At 37.9% G+C, this 19,822-nt stretch overlaps 1 protein-coding gene across 1 annotated transcript in view; it reads right to left on the bottom strand.

The window, feature by feature from the left end:
* TTC17 (tetratricopeptide repeat domain 17) overlaps window positions 1–19,822 on the bottom strand; it is a 54,650-nt gene that overhangs the window by 12,553 nt on the left and 22,275 nt on the right. The window contains exons 14-16 of the mRNA XM_054634826.2: window positions 19,585–19,662; window positions 17,228–17,452; window positions 14,874–15,060 (exon numbers count right to left, since the gene is read on the bottom strand). Of these exons, the coding sequence (XP_054490801.2) occupies window positions 14,874–15,060; window positions 17,228–17,452; window positions 19,585–19,662 (490 nt within the window). The remainder of the gene's footprint in view (window positions 1–14,873; window positions 15,061–17,227; window positions 17,453–19,584; window positions 19,663–19,822) is intronic.

The raw sequence follows: 19,822 nt of genomic DNA, 5'->3' as shown, positions 1-19,822 counted from the left end.
CATCATCAGGCCAGTGTGATGAGAGGATGGCTCTAACTCTCACATAAGGGTAACTTGTTCCAGTGCTTCTCTGCAAAGTGAAACTACAGCTTTTAGCTCTCTGCTTCTCCACCTGGGAACACTCAGGTGTCACCTTTGGAAGAGAAACAAACCAGTATTTTCTCTGTGTGAGTGACCAAAATCAAACAAATTAAACTAGATTTATAATCTTTTGGGAAAACTATTTCTTGTCCTACCTCTTCTGCTGTATGTAAGAAAACAAACAATGTTATGAGTAAGTATATAAACCAGAAGTAGTTAACTTCATAAACTCTTCTAATATCTACCATCCACTATAGTCAACCTTTCCTAATCTATCAGCTATCAGTCATTGATTCTTTCTTCAGTCCCCTGCCCACCTCTCCCATTTTGCTAATAAAAACTAATCGGTTTCATATTAAAAAAAAAAAAAAGAAAAAGATAAAACAATCACTTCAATATATGGAGAGCCTCACATTTAGTCATGACAAATGGTGCACACAGAACACTTAAGCTGTCCCCACCTGACATCAACCCAGCCTGATTTCAAGGCAAGTCAGGTGCTTAGAAATGTGATGGCCACAATTCCCTTGGCTGAAGATCCACTCATCATTAGTATAAAGAAAGAAGCAGAGGGGCTCAAACCTAGACAACTATTTTAATTGAAATAAAAATGCCAAAAAGGATTAAAACAGCTGGAAAGCACAAGCAGAAGGAAAAAATGATGGTACTTAAAATTCTACTTAACACCAACTCTGTTAACATTAATTTACAAACACTGACAGCTAAAAACAGGCTAGATGACTGTGCCGGCTTTCTTGGGATCTGAGAGCTGCTATATATAGAAACCTGAGTGACCTAATTTTTTCAAATTGCTGCTTTCAGTTATCTGATATTGCTGGAGACAAAAACATTAGTTGAAAAACCAATGGAAGTTGAAGATCTCTAGTGAGTGAACCATGAAGCTGGTGGTTCTGAAACACTGCAAGTCAGAACTGCACAGCTGCTGTCAGCCAGAAGCTTGAAACCCACCAGGAAGTCCAGTGGGGAAGAGTGTGAGACCAACAAAGGAACAACACAGCCCCAAACTCCAGGCACAGTCTCTGTCTGTAGAACTTTGGCTGTATCACTGCAATACTTACAGCACCTCTGTCATGTGAAGGACAAAAGTGACCACTGACCTAAAAATGCCCAGCAATTTATTACTACTGTTTCATATATATTCTGGCTGTCTTAGTCTGCACATGTGAGTTTTAGGTGTAAACTCCTGACACAGTGATATTACAAAACTTGGAAGTCTAAAATTTCTACATTGTACTTGATAAGTTCAGCTTACTTCACCTTGAAAATTTACTAGAGAAGGATCACGTACTTGCTCATTTATTTTCTGAGAGCAGCTGTTGTCACTCTTCCCATTGCTTCTGTAGAGTTAAGAAAGCTCAGAGGGAAGAGGATCAGAGTCTGCCTTACCTTATGTATTATGAGACCTGGCCACTAAACTCCAGACAGTGAAACAAAAATCAAACTGATGATACAAACAATTGTCTGGGCCTTTATTTAAGTGATGCAAATAACACAAACAGTCTGTACCAGGTTCATATAGAAATTGGCAGAAAAACCCACAGTAGTTCCTAATTTACAAAGGAAATCTTCTGGAGAAAAAGCAAATACAAACCCTGTATTTGAGACTGAAGCCTTGAGACCTTGGAGATTAAAAGCAGAACACAGTATTGTTTATAAAAGGACTCTATTCCCATATTGTTATAACTTGTAATTTTTTTCGGCCAATGTGAACACACTTGTGCAGCACAAACCAAACTTTAAATATAGTAAAGATTTGCTAGATTATCCATCCCATTTAATATCAACCACCTTCATGATTTTCAGGACTCCTCTCAAATGTCCACTGAAGCTGTGGCAACTACTGCAGTTGGTAGGGCAGAAAAAACCCCAGAGAAAAGGTCAGACTCAAGGTCTTTAGGAATGAACTCTTAAGCTGAACTCCACCAGCATAAGGAGGGAAGCACCCAGAGTGTTGACATCTGTCATAGGGAAGGAGAAATATTAGGAGGGAGAAGCGATGCAGTAACTGGAGGTTAAGAGCTGCTCCATCTATGAATGGGTAACAAATACTTATTCTGAACCATATTTAATGTTGCCCATTTCTCAGAAAAGTCACACCTGGAAACCATTATGAACTCTCCTCATTACATATGAACTTTTCTGGTGCTACGTGTTGGGTTTTTTGTTTTGTCTAAGAGCAAATTTCTGTCAATTTAGGTGATCCCAGATGCTCAGACTGAAAGCCACTCACCTAAGGCAAGGAAAGAAACGTGGGAAGTGCAGAAAAGAGGAAAGATGAACAAACAACGCCCCCAGAGTATCACACAGAAGTGGTGCACCTTGAGTAAGTTCTTCAAAGTAATCAAACCTCACCATTAAATTAGGCACTGTTTGTTCTAAAAATGTAAATTAACTGCCACTGTAGCTGTTTGTTTCTTGTGGTATATCTGGTAGAGAGAATGAGGCCTCATTAAATATTTTCACTGTTAAATTCTTATATACCAACTAAAGATACACGATTTGGTGTCATCAATAGCCTGAGAAATAAAAAGTAAAATTATCTCCAAGTGTCTTTGGTCAGCACAAAATTTTTACTGACATTTAGCTCTTTGTCAGGGCAGAACTTGCAAAAAAAAAAAAAGGCATTCCTAACTCCATCATCTATGTTCCAACATCCTAGGTTTATGAAAATTATTGGGTCCTAACTTCTAATGTTATACAGACTAGTTCCCTTAATTTTTTTTGGTACATATTTAGAAATTACAGTGGCAGAATAATGCCTCAGAACTAAAACTCAAGTAATTTTAAATTTAGGTACTGTTTTTTTTCCCTACTGTTTGTAATAAACAGAGCTGCATTATCACCTGAATTATTACAAGAGTCAAGGACTGTTGCTGTAGTCAGTGACTTGCATTAGTTTAGGCAAAAATGCACGTTATCTGGAGATACGTGTCACTTAAATAATTTGCCTCTTTATGGGTAAACACAGCCAAGAGAGAATTGCACCTAATACAGATGTAAGTCAGCCTAATACCTGAGTTGTGAGAGTAGAGAACAAACTGAAACCAAGCTGCTAACACAAGTTATTAACTCCATACTTATTTTTTATGAATGCTTAAAACTAGTATTCCCCACAGTGAAATTCAGTAAAGATAGGTCTTTTTTTTCTTTCTACAGCAGGAATGACATATCACTGAGCTCAATGGAAATAAATTTCAATCCCTACATGCAGATGAACAGACTCATCTACAGACATCTCAGCAGCAGTGCCTCAGTAAGGAGTCTTCTCTTTACTTTTGCACTGCTCAGTGCAGAGACACATAAGTAAAAGGGGGTGGTGTATTAACACTTAACATATGAGAATGGACAATGATGCTGCTTAGAGGTCATGTGAAAAGTCTGGGTGTGCTCACTACCTGAGTGACATATATTTACAATTAGGCTAAAATATATTCATTACAGAAATTAAACTGAAACTCAGCACATTGTCACCCATCACCTTTATAGAACCAGTCTTGTTCAGTGCTTTGTGTCACAGGCAGTATAATTTCCCAAGGTTTACAAAAATAATCTAGAATGAGAGAATTCACCTACCAGAACCTTTTGTGGATCTAGAACTATGGGGATCTCATTCATCAGCATTTGGGCTAAATGAGCTCCCTAAGAACTGTCTTACTTTCTGCACCACAGTGACTTTGTTGATCAACAAGCCAGGCAGTGTCACAGGGAAGTGCTGTTTGGGAAACCATTCTCTAGACAACACAAAAACATGAACTTTGACTTTCCTGGCAATGTTAACACTAGTGATTAACACACTGCATACTCTAATTACCCTGATCTTTCAAGGTGAACATGGCAATTTCCTAAAGATCTTCTGAGACATTAACAGCAACCATGTTATTCCAATCACATATAAACATATATTTGATTGCAACGCATTTGCTAAGGGAAAAAAATCCAAGCCACTTATTTTGACATGAGTTTTAAAAGCAGTAGGATGAGCAGTAACTACAGGAGAGATCTATCTTTAGCAGCTCTTGCTGCTCTGCTCACCTTAATAATAAATTAACATGGTTTTATTTAGATTTTGCTCTAAAATTAATGCAGTCCTTTTCTTACTGTTCTAATGAAAAGAAACCACATGTTTGTACTTCAAAATGAATCCCATGATTGAGCTCTGAAAGCAGAAACTGCAGAACACTTAGGACTAGAGAGGATGCCATTAAAAACATTACACAAAGGTCACAGGCCATAACTGCTGAACTGCACAACAGTGCTGCAATAAAACTCCAGAAGCAATACCAATGGAATTTGTTGCTTTCCACACACACAAGCATAAAAAAAAAACAACTACAAGAATATCCACTTAATTTTTAGTGAAAAATGATCACCATATGATAACAGCAGGTAAGCAAAAGAAGAAGAAAACTAGAAGTTTCAATTAAAATTAGCTGGCTGTGCAATACTGATCTGTGAATGTTTGCTAGGTCTGTATTTAGTTCAAGAGAAATACCCTAGATCTACCACACAATCACTGTGATTTCAGCCACGCACAACTCAGCTCCAGAACAGTAACACCAGGGGAGCTCCAGTGCCTTTTACAGTTGTAACACACTGGATAAACCACCAAAAAGATGTCTCTACTATGCACATATCATCATAGATTCTATTCTGGATAACAAAAGACAGATGGCAGTAAGTTCCCACTCTGATGAAGTTCAGTATCTATATGGGTACTGGAAAAGAATGAGGAGTGTAATGCCCAAATTCTGAACTAAGCTTTTAATGTGTTTTCTCCCTACGCACAAACACTATTTGTTAATTTTTAGCTTTTTCCTTTAATATAAATCCTCCTTTGAAAAACCAGAATTTACAGGACAAAACCAAACATTTTCAAAGGACAGGACAAACTGCTGATTGAAAAAGTGAAGTATTGAAAACAAATAATGAAAAGCAAAATTAAGTTGACTTTCACAAATTCCTCTCTTTGATAGCCAGTGGTCCTTCTTCAAAGATGATGAGAGGTATGCTCATAAAGGAATAGCCAAAGAAAACACTACATAAAAAAGCTTTCATTTGATGCATAGCAAAAAATAGGATGATAATTTATGCCATCAAAATTTAGACCAAAGCACACAAAATGAAGCATAAGTTATTTCTTTTTTATTATTTATTCCAACAACAGTTTTGCAGTTAAGAGGTTTATATGGTAAAACTGTTCTCACTTGTGGGAAGTTTTAAAATCTGATTTGGAGCAAAATAGCTGCTTCTAAATTGGTTAATCTATTTGTTTCATCACAGCAGTTCTGATTAAACCTTTCAAAACATACAAATGCCAACAATACATAACCAGATTTCTTGATCATATTGAGAGAAATATCTCACCACTGTGTAACAGACCAGTCCCTGATGAACAGATACAAAAATTTTCCTCATGAAATATAAAGAAGTGATAAATAAAATATGGGAAAAAATTAAAGAGAAAGACAAACCTATTTAAAATAGAACATAATGCAGTTTAATAAGGGACATGCTTACAAAACATCCTGAAGAATTCAGTAGGTTACTCTATAACAGAGTAGAAAATATCAATCTTCCTCCCAGCATCACAGAGGGGAAAATCAAAGAGACTGATTACCTACAGCCTTCTCTCTCCACCTACTAAAATAGGAACTTATTTTTTTCATGATGCACATGTATAAGCAGAAACTTATTCTATGATGCCAGGAATAGGGCATAAAACATAGAAACATCTAAACATCTCTATGTAGACCACCCCCCACCCCACCAAATCCAGTCAGTGAATAAAAGAAGACTGGAAAATGTCTCTTTCAGAGGACCCTGTTTCTATGTATACAGCAGAAAAGTAAGTAGCCCTCCAGCCTGAATTTCAGTCTGTGCCTCAAGGATAATGATTTTTTCTGCTTGTTTGTTTTGGGGAAAGAGAGAAAAAAAGCCAAGAGAAATAAGCACAAAAAAGCTCTGAAGACAAGGGCTTGTCCTCAGTGACTTCTCCCTGGGCTAGAATTTTTTACTGTAGGTAAGAAAATAGTTACTTATTAATTTCTTAACAATAAATACTCACCCAGTATTCCCAATATAAGGCTTGCTGTGAATATTAAATTACTACTATTTACATCCCTGTACAAAACACAATTCTGAAATCAGTTTATGATTAAGCAAAAGACAATTCTTAGTTTAAGTATCACTAGCATAGGCAAAGCTACAGTGGCCTTTTTTTGAGCTTTCTAATCTTTCCTCTTTTCCACATATCTGTTATACTAGGCATCACATATTTTGTAGATCCTGCTAGATCCTAAGTATCTATGAACTCAAGTTTAAAAAGGACTTTAAGTACAATGGTAACATTCTACTGAGAAATGCCATCATACAGTTGAACTCTACGAGAGTTAGTAACTCCACCATGGGTTACTGTTAGCTTCCCACGTCTCTGAATGCATATGTCTTGATAACCACTTTTAAACAACATACCACAGGGACCCGATTACATGTTTTTTATTCAGAGAAACTATTTTGATAGGTTGTATTTATGTTTATCTGTATATCTCTTTATCTGTTCAGCAAGAACAGATTCATAGAGTAGATCCATGACAATTTATAAATTTGTTTGGAATAGATATTCATGCAACTGCTCCTCCTAACTGGACACCAAGGCAGAGCTACTGGCACACCCAAGCAGCAAACCAGTGTTAACGGCCAGGTAGGCCTGTCCCTTACTAATTTAAGAGTGCTTTTAAGTGCTTGGCAGTTTGCCTGACAGGGCACATTCTACACAAATCCATTAAAAAGCAGAACTGTTCTGTAAACAGGATAAAAAAATTCCTGGTTTGATGGTTCTGATGATCAAGATTAGCCTTAAGTAAGGAATACCTGCAGAAGGTTATGTTGGACAAGAATACTGCCAACCACTCTAGATTAGAATTCAACAAGAAAACACTCTCCTCACACTGCCAGAACAGTACAAAGCCATAGAATAGTTACTGCAGAAAGACTAAAAATTTTTGCAAGAATGTCCTTTCTCCTCAAAATGGTTACAACATTCAAGAAGCTTCAATTTCTTCCTCTAGGGAAATGCTGAACTGTCCTAGTTTCAGTCTCTAGTAGCCAGAACAGATGATGGATTTAAAGCTTTGAGGACAGTCAAAGCACAACACAAACTCACATGAACCAGGCAACCAACCTTAAAAGGAAAAAACAAATCAATAAAGCAGACAGATCAGGGGTAGTTAAGTGCCTGGTACTCTGTGGCTCAGCGTGCAGAGCTCATTTTAATCTGAGCACATGGCACTGCATGCTGCTTCCAGACAACCTCCACATGACTCATTACAGGCTGAGGCCACACATCACCACTTTACAAGTTCTCAGATTTAGGCCAAGTGAATACAGCCTTCAAGGTCTCGCCAGCTGCTAATGACACTAAACTACACATTGTCACTTTCCCATATGTGGTTCTTTTCTCTTCTAAACATGCTTTAACCAACTCACTAATTCAGTGCATACAGCTCAACTATAAACATGTTTGTGAAACCACATCTCCCTGCAGATGTAGCTGGGGAATTACTATTCCTCCTAAAAAGGCTGCTGAACATATGCAGTTGTTGGAACTCTTTAAATAGGTCCAGCTCTAGGCGGTGCATCCAGTTAAGGTTCAGTCAGAAATTTTAGCAGCAACACATAAGTAACTGCCACTGGCAAAGAAAGTCTCTCAGAGAGGAAGACACAGTCACAAATTTCTCATTTTCTCTATATTCTTGTCATGGAAAAGCACCACACACACTGCAGAGAAATGGTAATATATCTGATAACTGAAGGTATCAGCTTTTGAAAACTTAGTTGGAGAGGGAATCTTTTCCCTTTGAGCAATGCCTGATGTTTCTCCTCCTCCTACATGAACATGTAGCTATTGCTCAAGTAAAGGAAAGATCCAGGTAACATATGAAGAAAAGTCTTTTGTACTGTAAAGGCAGATAAAAATGGGAAATGTCATATTATATTTAATACTGTACTGCTTTTTCTTCATACTGAATGGTTTTGCATCAGTAAACTCTCACTGAATTCTCCTACAGTTCTAAATTCCCTTCCACAGTGCAATTCTCATTCCCTCAGTTACTACAGCAGCTGAGGCCATAATTTTCTCTTCACTCCTCTGCTAGCCAATGGCCTTCTGATCTTGGGAAAAGACAGAATGGATACAGAACACTAAATATTGCAGGTGTACCATTATTAACAGAGCGTGATGCAAAGTGAGACTGATGACTGCTGGGAGAAGCTGTGAGGTACACTGCCATGCAGGAAAGAAGCAGGCCATGTGTGTAGGATAGCAAGGCATACTCTGCATGATGAAAGAAGCTGCAGAACAAACTCAATCTTTAGCATATTTAACCCATGCAAAAGAGAATGACATTTGAACAACACGGATATACTTAAGGAATCCTGCATTGTTTACAGAAACCTTTAAGATTCTCAATGGCTTTCCAGCAAGCAGCAGCTTGGAAGCAATGGGTGCACAGCCTTGGGTGCACAGCCTTGGGGTACTGGTGTAGCTAAAAATACCATGCTTAACATAGTACCACATTCTTTCATTTTTCAATTTAAGAATCCCTTCTATACATCCTTTCGATAGTTTTGAAAAGAAAAATACATGGAAAGAGAAGACAGGTTTCAATGAGCTTGGCACAGCAGTATTAGGGTAAGGTCATTCACCTTCAACTTCCTTCAGCCACTCAAGAGACACAAAATGAAGACTTTTCAGGGAAAAGTATGATTTATAAATCAGGCTCCAAGGAGTGAAAAGTACCAAGAAGCCTGCATCTGGTCAACTATCTTCAAGATCATGTCAATATTCTTAATATTCTAATACTGCTGCAAAAGTGGACTGTGGCAACTGCTTCTTCCCTTATTGGGCTAGTGGTGCAGAAACAGTTGCACAAACCCAAAATAACTCTGTCACATTATTCACACAGAGCACATTCTCACGTGGATTTCTCCAAGATCTTCCACTCAGAAGCACATCTGACATTTCCCAACACCCTCACTCCCCAGGGATGTTGGATTCCACCAGGACAAAGAGCAGCCATCATTCTCCATATCACCCACCTGCCTGTATTCTGCAAGATGTTTTCACTCTACACAAGTACAATTTAATCTCCTCTTACTCCTTTATCACTAAAGAGCCCAAATATGGTGACCTAGAGTCCACCTGTGTGGCACCCACCAGATTTTTCAGATGGACAGTCACTGTACGATCCTCAATGACAGAGATGCTTGGCTGCCAGAGGGAACAAGAATCCAGCTTGATTTTCAGATTCCAGGTGGAACTTGCAGGGTGAACAACAGGCACGTGGGTGCACTCCTGTGCGTGTATGGGGCACCAATGAACAGCTGAGTATTTAACTTCAAAGGATAACAATGATCTTAGAACAGCCACTGTTTCACACAGAACCCACTTTCTCCATGCTACTGCTACATGACCAAGGCAAATTATTGCCCTGATGTGTTTCTGAGAGCTCTGACAAGCTGTTCATGTGCTTCATAGAATTCTGCTTGTTGTTTAAATACCCTACTGGTGTTGACTCTGCTGTTTATACAAATGAACTTTATCATAAGGCAAGAGAGAGAGCAACAGAGGAACAAATGGTCACCCAAAGATCCCACCCCTTTTGCAAACCCTAAGATAAGTAAGAGTAGATGCAATATTCTCAATAAGGTTCAGGAGCACTCATGAATTTTGCCTTCTAATATGCAAATCAAGGTGAGGAAAAGCTGAATTTTAAACATACAGAAGTGCTCCAAGAGTGAACACCTTAGGGGATGTTTATTCTGTTAACATTAATGTAAGACCATTAACACTGTAAGTGATAAGCATTCCTTGGACAAACAAGATACAGCAGCTGGAGAAGGAGGGAACTACTTTTACAATAAAAATGCCTAATGGGACCTCATTCTATAGGAAATGGAACAAAAATGTAGCTGTTGCTGGGACTATCAAGTCAGTCATAACTAGTAGGGAATAACTAAGTGAAAGGTGCATTTTAAAATGCAAAGTATTTCACATTCCTGTGTCTTAACATACTATTGAAAAGAAAATGATGTTATACCTTTGCTTAATGTTTGTGTATCCCCAATCACTAGAGGGACCTGAGTTGATTGCAGTTGTCAAACTAGTGTCAGATGCTTGCTTAAACTGGGATGTTGATTTAAGGAAGTTATTTAATCTGTCATAAGCTTACTATTAGAGTTTCAAGTAGAGATTCTCCTTTGAGGTCAACCTCTCCCCTTCGGGTCAATTTGCTTAAAGGTATAAGCTTATTAACTTTAACTTACTTTAACTTGTAAGAACCTAAGTGCTGAGGGATAAAGGGAAATCCACATACATATAAGCTGAAGCACCTTTTCCATGTTTTATTTTAAGGGGAAATAGACAGAATAAACCAGGAGTTTTGATTTCATGTGGCACGGAGTATTGGTACCACAAGAGGGCACTAAAGCCACGCCTAAAGCGGATCCCCATTACAGAACTCGCTCTGAGGAAGAAGGATGAACTGCTCTCACATACACTCCCCTCTACACACAGGGATTCAGGTTTCTCGGTGGCATACACATACATTCATTATGAACTCACACTCCCTCGACTTTGCAAAGAGCAACACAAAGCCTTTTGTAAAAGCACTATCCTGCCAAGGATGAAAGACAGTAAGACTTGAACTTGAAGCTTGAAACAAGTTACGTTTCATGTTTTGAATAGCATCAGTCTATTGATAAGATTTTGAATTTTGGTCTTGTCTGAAAGAATGTGAAGTGCATGAGCTCACAAAAAAATGGAACTGTGAGAAAGAGATAGATGCTTAGTCTGATAAAAATATTTTGAGTACAAATGACTTCTGTTTGCGCAGGCAACAATTCTGTTTACACACAGAAAAAAAAGTCTTATTCAACAGCAACTAACAATCAGTATGTTTCAATGGCCAGCTGACCATCACACTAAAAATATGGTTCTCATATTCTGTAATCTTTGTAATAAGGCTTGGCAACATCTAAATGTTTACATCAGCCAGTGAACTGCCACAGGAACAATCCCACAGCTGGATAGTCTCTACAGACTTTAATACCTGATAAAAGCTACATGCAATATTTTAAGCCATAAAGTGTGGAAGACAAATCTCAGCAATGCGTCACTTAGCACCAGACAAAAATGATGCTGGCTTTCTCTGCTGGCTTAATAAGCAGCCCAAATATTTCATTTCTGCACCTTTGAGAGTGTCCCTGTTTTTCACATTAAGCTTTTTACACTTGTTAACACACATCTCTTGGTCTCCTGTTACCTGTGTGTCAGACATGGGTGCTGAAGTTATCTGTCAAGCAACACGAAGTTTCTTAACGTGCCTCACGAACTGACTCACCAGTAACCTAACAGCTGATGTGGCAGCACCCTTAACACTGCCAAGTCACCTCTAGAAGGATCACCACAGGATAATGCTGGAAAAACAAAGTCTTCCCACTGTTTTCTCAGTTATTTGGGAATAAGGCACTGTGTGGGTTCTTGCTGTATATATCATCTATATTAGATACAACTGCCTGAACTCATATGTGTCACAGGTGACAGGGTTGGAAAAACACTGGACACTTCTCACACATCCTCCATAAAACACCCCACCAAAAACCTCTGCAGTTTTGGAAGTTCTTCTACAATGAAAAAAAGAACATTTATATAAACTTGAATACAGGAGGCAAAAGTTAAAAAGAAAAGTGTTGGTCTGAGATTTTTAATTCTCGGGTTTGAAATATAAATTATCTATATCAGAAGTAAGTTACTAAAAAACAGTACCAGGCAGCAGTACAGACAGGAAAATATAAGCAAGCATCCAAAAACTCAGCGTTAGTCTGTCACACTTCCAACGTCCTGGGCTAACAGCAAACGTCCCAACATGCTTGAGGAAATGCCTATTTCACTTATTTGAAATAAACACCAAGCACATACTGTAATCAAAAATCAGGCCATGAATTCAGATTTTTGATCCCATATTCCATCTCATGCTAGCATATAATTCCAACTGACCATTTGCTGGATTCTGCCAATGGCTCACGGCAGCAGAGCAAGGAATTCCATGTCTCGCTACTCAGTTCAGTTTTCATGAACAGAGGCTTTTGACAGGCGAAGCAAAAACACAGCTATCACATGGGCCTACAACCCAAAGCACAGGAAGCCTACTGCTGTTACTTTCAGAAATACTGAAGGAATGCTCATCAAAACAAGATATTAAACCAGAGAAACATCTCACATTCCAAATTCTTGGTACATTTTTCAGTAGAAGATATAGATCTCAAAAGATACAAATACTTTATGGCATGCCATCAAGTGAATAATAACAATCTCTTTTCAACTGTTTTCCTTGGACTGAAGGAGCAGTAGAAGACTCCCAAAGTTTCAGGATACTTTTAAGAGTAAAATATGATTTCTGAGTACAAATTCTTGAAATCATTCTGGTTTTGGAGACTTTACCTCACTTTCATATAGCCTGTCAAAGTTTCTCTTGAGTCAGTTGAAGTTTGCAGTGGGGGAAAAATATTTACCCAAGCCATATGCAAATAAGATAGGTAAATCTACTTTTCATTTTTTAAATTTTGAGTTTGGACTTAAACAACAAATCATCATCAAGGCTGAATTAACCAATATGTTTATCTTACATTCTGCTCAAGAATGCACAAAGAAATTTATCCTATTTGTCAGCTTTATATTTTCAGGTTTCTTGCACTAAACCAAAAGATGACCTAAAAGATCTAATAAATAAAAATAAAAAATAAATATTAAGAAAAGTCCTAGAAAAAGGCAAATAACATAAATACAGAGTAAAATACTTAAATAACAGAATAGTGAAATTTAATGACTACATTAACCTGCTAAGGCATATTCTACTCCTTGTTGATTTAGCAGCTTCACAAATTCCTTATTGACCAAATCCCAGCTCCAACGTACCAGATAAATATATTCAGGCTCACTTTGCTAACCAGTGGCCAAGCAGGCAATAAAAGGCAAGATAACACTTTTTTCTTAAGCACTTTTGAGATGGGTTTTCCCTCACATTCAAGAAACACAAATGTCCTAAACAGTATATGCTGTAACAGCTGACCTCAGAATGAACACCCTGGATCAGGAACCAATGCAAGCAGAAGCCAAAAATCAACCAAATTACATTATGCCAAGTTGAAGGAAGAAAAGCATATAAAACAAAAGATGTCAAAGATAACTTTGGAGTTCAGATACAACCACTGCATGTTTCTGTTTAAGTTCTGTGAATATACTTTTAAATCGCTTTCTGCTTAACTTCAAGACAGAGTAGCTACGACTAAAGTTTGACTGGAATAACTTTAACATTGTGAGTTTTTAAAAGACCTTAATTAGCAGTAAACAAACACTGTTTTGCTTTTCTTTTTAGAAGAATGTGTCTCTTGTGATGAAATGTGCAAGTTCTATTACTGCTTACAGTATCTCCTAGGATTTTTTTAAGGGTAATCTGAAGTTAAGAGATTCATTGTCAGGTGCCAGCATAGGAGTTGACATTGTGGATATCAGCACGAGATCCATCAGCTGGGCTGCTACACCATTCACTGCAGCCCACACAGCCAAACAGCACTCAATTCTCTGCACAGCTGATGGGCTCTCAATCACAGCAAAGTGCACAGGGACATAAAAAGTACTATTATTTAATGGCACAGTCCTGGAATTTCACCTACGATGGCATCATCCATATTGTACCAGGAGATAGGATGGCCTCTAGTCTGTTTTTACACAGCACAACTCTAGATGCTAAATCAGAGGAGGTTTCTCCATGCCTCTCCACTGGAGAGAGAATTTTAAAAAACCCTCAGGGGAAGTCCTAGAAATGCTAAAAATCACAAGCATTTCTCTGGTGATGTTTACATTGAAAATAAAGAAAATATTAGATGGAAAGTTACCTTAGTAACAATTTGAGACAAAAGGGATTAGAAAATATATTAATAAATCATCTTCAAGGATGCTCATGAGTGTCACATTGGCCATATTCGAGTACAGACAAAGAACTGAAAGTATTCAGTAGGATTGAATAAAATGAAAGAATCCACCTCCAAAAACTATTATTTTTTAAAAATATAAGTAGTCATTAATGACAATAAATAACAATAAATAAAAAAATATTTACAAATTTTTTTGGGGGAGAGATTGGATTCTAATTAATTCTTACAGATTTTTGGAGTGTTGAGAGCAATGATCTTGGCCTCATACAAATAATATAATGCTGACACAAGACAGTCTATTCCTTGAAGACTGAACTCTAGAAAATGACAACCAAAGTACTGAACCCACTGAAAGGATATGAATTCAAACTAAACTGCCCTTCCTCAAATTCTTCAGCTTTAAGGAAACAAATCCAGCTGACTGTAAAACCTGAAGGGATGTACAAAGGGGCTGCCTAGAAGTAGATGTGCCCTTTCATAAATACTGAATCCAGCATTCCTTGTTAACCAGTAAGAGATATTGGTGGTGCTATTAAGGTATTACTGACAGTCAGGAAGTAATCTGCACTCAGTGGAAGCCCTCTAGATATTCAAGAAGTCATCCTCAAGCAATTATTTAATGGACTGTAACTTTTCCATTAAAAGCAACGTCTCAACTGTGATCCTTAAAGGTAGAAAGCACTGTGAAGCAGAAGGGTGGAAACTTGGGGAAAAATCTCCAACACCCAAGGCAAACAGACATTATTTCACTTGTGGTCCACCTTTCAGCAGTTGCTTACCACTGCACACAGAAGAGGTGATGTTGTAGAGGAAAGGATAAAACTGCAGACAGCGGATCATCTTCAGGCTGCTTTCACACTCCAAGCACTTGGCTGTCAAATCCAGTGCATGTCTGAAGGCCTGCAGTGCTCCACTGATGTTGTTCTGAGCCAGGTATGCATTTCCTAGGCTCAGAAAAGTCAGGGGCTGTGAACACAAAAGCAATACACTGCAGCATAAGTATGTTCACTGTTTTAAGATTGAAGCCGACTAGGAAATACCCTTGTCAAGTCACACCCTCAAAAATTTGGTGGGAAAGAATTTAGAAAACTTTCTAAACAGGCACTGCCTATTCTTACAATGGAAAACTAACAGACTGATGCATTGGTGGTAACCAAAAGCTGATTTGCCACAGGGTTGTGTTAAGAGTTCCATCTTTCCACAACAAAAAACAGCTGTTAAATACACACAGACTGAAATGAAGCTTAAAGTACTTACTAACCATCAGAAACATAATGCTTACTGCAGAGTATGCCACAGGACTAAACTGAAATGTGCAAAGGCAATTTAGAATCATTAAAAGTCCACAAAAAAAATAAAATATCACTAGTGTTCTAGCAGGACACAGATGCATTGCATTTGCCAAGAGTGTTCAGATTTACCTCAGAAAAGCCAGGTTACCGGAAACACCAATGTTGCACTAGCCCAGGGGTACGCATTTATGCCTTTCCATTCTTTGTAAAACAATATTTTTGTCTACTGCTTTTGGCTACTATCTCTGAAATATGTATTTCTTTGAAAAGTAAAGATTATAAACACATTTTTCACTGGGTAGAAGTCAACACTTTATTACAGGCACAGAGTAAAGCATTACATTTATTGATTGACTGAAAAGTCTTTCACTTGGTCAAAGTAATTTGCCTGCAATTACCAATACACTGCTAGAATAAAGACTAGAGTATTATAATTTAAGCAGTCATTTTTCCCACTGAAACAGTTTTTACATTCATTATCTAAAAATGTGAAGACTGAGCAGTAGCTGAAGATTTTTCCAACTCAGCTTGCATTACTAAACAGTATTCAGAAAACTGTGCAAGCAGAGCAACAGGATTTTTTTTCTTTTTAAGAGCTTTTGTTGATGGAGCACATCTTTTATTCCCAGTAGCTGTAATTAATTTTAACTTGTATTTACTTTCCATTATATTCCAGGAAATACCATTCAAGTGCAATGCCTCCTGCTAGTTTTTCTGGTACAATAGGTATTACAGGACTGAGTACACCTGAAAAAAACACGAGCAGGCATTACTGTAATGAGGTAGCATTTACAAGTACTTTTCAAGAAAAGCCCTACTCCCACAGCATGGTCCTGAGGATTCCTAGGTTCCTCCCCTCCAAGCCTGTGTTTTCATATGTTCTTCTTAAGGCACATCAATCAAGCATAGTTGTTTCTGTAGTTCCTTTTTGCACTCTTACCTGCCACCCAAATGGACTACATTCCTTTCCAACACTTGAAATTTTGTTTCTGAATGCTACATTGAACAAACTTACTCTGTTTTTAGCTTTTTTATGTGCTAGGTGACTGATGGCCTGGCAGGTTTAAATGCTGTTAATCTAACTAGAGAGCTAGAAGCACAGGAAAGAAGTCACTTAACTTCTTACTGAAGTGTCTGTGATGCAAGACCAAAATTACCTGCTAGAAAAAAGATGTTCCCTGCTATGCCATTCCCTCCCCCTTTCTTTTCACAACTGTTCTGGCCAGTCCAGTAGTTCAAGCAGTTTCTGAATAATACAGAAACTGCCTATATGACATAGGTGACAACCTACAGAATGTTTATCATGTTACTGTTCAGAAATACAAAAACCTGGTTTGAATCTATAGCTGGAAGTAAAGCCACCAAACACCTAGAACACATTTTCCTTTATGTAGATAGACAAAAGCTAGGGACAAATAAAACTGTACAGATAAAAATCAAGTGTCGCAGAAAGATGTCTATAAAGATCTTGGTGGCATACACACTACTTTAAGGGTTTTAAGAATCAAGATACAATGCTGACAACTTGACAGATCTCTGTTTTAGGTTAAAATCTTGCCAAACACCAAGATTAAATTCTTTGGAGGTACTGCTGATAATAGAGGTTTTGGGAGGCTAGAAGTCTGTCACTGATTTACAAGAACTTCTCTAGATGTTTATACTCTCAACAATCAGCATCTCCCCTGGTGCAGACAGGAATTTATATGGAAATGAACATCCATTGCAAATCACCAGCTGGAAGATGAACTGCATGTGCAGGTAAACACAAGTAACATGTACTTAAAAAATAATGAAGGAAAACATATTCACTGCTAGGCAAACACAAAACCCCATTATCTTACCTCAGAGGCATTGATGGCCAAAGCCTTCAGCAGGAGCCTGCTGGCATCCGAATGGAGACCATAATGAAACAAGAGGTTAGCAAGGTTGACCAGAGGGATGTCCTGATACTCATGTGGAGCCAAATTATATGCTTTTTGCAAACAGGTGATAGCAAAGGTGCTATTTCCAACTGCACGCCAGTACAATCCAGCTTCATTAAGCACAAGCCACAGAGGATCTTCTGGCTATAGGAGAGTCAGGGAAAAGGATAAAAACACCCACAAAGAGGTGTCTCAGGAAGACAGAAATACCTGCTCTTTAATAATAAGCAAACAGAACTCACTCTTGCATACTACATTGTTAAATGGATACAAATTAGACTTTGCTATAACTATTAGTAGATTATTCAATCTGCTCCATTCTACTCAAATGGACATGATTTACAGGTTGAACTGCAATTTAGTAGCAGCTGCTCACACTCTACTCATATGAATGCTTTGTATCATGACCAAAAAATCCTTTAAAATGTACAAGTGATAATGGTTAGTTCATTACAGGAAGCAATGCTTGAGGGCCACTGCAGAGTCTTAAAATTCTATAAACACAGATCAGTGTAAAATGCTAGAACTTGAAAGTCAGGCAGATGTGCTTCCAGGTCCTCTAACATTACCTTTCCCTGTCAATTTAAGGTTTCAGAGTTACTTTTTCTTAGATTTAGTTATGTATTTGTCTTATTAAAGTTGACAACTGGCATGCATTAGATACTGTTTAAAGATTGTAAAATAGTAAGCAGTAAGTGAGAGCAGATGAAAGAATGGAGGAAGTGTCAAATACACCTTGAATGTTCCTTCCTCCTCTTTAACCTGTAACAGCAAAAAGAAGCACTCAACCTAGAGGAGAAATATCAGAATTCAAAAATTCTGACAGGTTGACAGAGGTAGGCAAAACATCCACTTTTAGATGCGCTTTGAAATTATTTAGAAGCATGTTCTAGTTTTTAATATTTTCATCATTCTGTATTACCCAATTCTACAAAACATTTAGAGCATAAAACCAATGCCTGAAATGGATGTTCAGTTCTACCTACGTGTCTGAAGCCCAAATGCATGCTTGAGTAGGAAACATACAGCAAGGATTAAGGAAGTAAAACAGTGATACTATGTTGAGTTAGTAAGAACATTTTTGTTCCAGGTTTTAAAAAACCCCTCCCACAGAAGGGTTCTAACTATGGTTCTAGATGAACTGAAAGATATCAATATGATACAATATTCATCGTTTGGAGTACCTTACCTAACCTGTGATTTCAAGATTATTAATGATCCCTGTTTTGCAATGCACATTGTTCTTCATTCCAAACTCCTCATGTTCTTCATTCCAAACTCCTCATTGAATTACTCTTCATTCACAGGTCTCACTGATCTCCCTGAACTAAATTCTCAGCAAGTTATCAGCATTTTGTCTTTCCCAATACAAAGATACTAACTCTGGCATTCCTGCTCTTAGTAGTTTATCATTAGCAGAACAGGTAAAACACTAGACTGCTCCTACATCAGCAGGCAGAAAAATTCAGGCTTTTAGCATGACAGCAACAGAATACTACAGTGAAAACAAAAATACTCATGCACTGCACAGTAAGATATTAGACATGTATAGAACTCTTCTGAACAACACAATAATAGGAATCAACTCCTACTGCTCATTTCTTCTTCTGGTTAAGACAGATGCACATAGTAAATGGTACTGATTTTAGACTAGAAAAGTATCTACATATAATACCTTGACACAACTTCTACAAGAAAGTTAAACTGAGAAGTATCAGCTTGACATGTCAAAAAGAGTCAACGTCTCTCTCAATGCTTCCTGTCACTTGACTCTCAAAGGCCCCACGCAAGATGGAGGTGGCATTCCACAGGCTTCTATACAGAGGTACATTCTTTGCCCCAGAGTGCTAATTATCCTGACAGAAGATTGACAGAGGGTTGGTTTCCTTGGAGGGAGAGTAGGGGGAAAAGCAGGGTAGTGGGAAGGAGGGGGAAGAGCACAAGGAAGGCATGCAGGAAGGGGTGGCAGACGGAGGAGTAGCTTCAATCTACTACTCCCAGTTAAGCAAATGGCTGCCAGAATTAGCTAATATATTGCTGCTCCATATCCTTACAACAAGAACAAGCAGCTACAGGGGCTGTTTGGTCCACATTAAGCTAAATTAGATACTTCCCTATGTATTTCTCCTTTGTAAACATGGCTTTTAAAGTTACTTTCATTTCAGTTACAGGCAGCAAATAAACTCCTTTCTAGTGTGTCACTGACTAGTTTAGAAGTATAAAAACAAATCTCAAGTAAGAATTCTGAATTCATCTCATGTGACAGATGGACATACCTTTTTCATGGCATGATCTAGAAACACTCCTATCTTTGCCAGTGTAATAGTTTCATTGTTGATACGAGAATGCAAAACCTGAAAGACAAAGATTTGTTTTTCCCCAAACTACTGAATAAATTTTACAGTCAAGATCTACAAGGGCCATTCAACACTTGCTTCCTTAAATCTTCTCTTCAGCAAAGGGAAGATAAATATATTGTACTAAGAAGAGGATGTGAACACTTAACACTTAAAG

This window comes from Agelaius phoeniceus, chromosome 6, assembly GCF_051311805.1.
Source record: "Agelaius phoeniceus isolate bAgePho1 chromosome 6, bAgePho1.hap1, whole genome shotgun sequence".
Classification (NCBI taxonomy): domain Eukaryota; kingdom Metazoa; phylum Chordata; class Aves; order Passeriformes; family Icteridae; genus Agelaius; species Agelaius phoeniceus.
The sequence above is the reverse complement of the archived record's forward strand: the minus strand, read 5'-3'. Positions and strand labels throughout refer to the sequence as shown.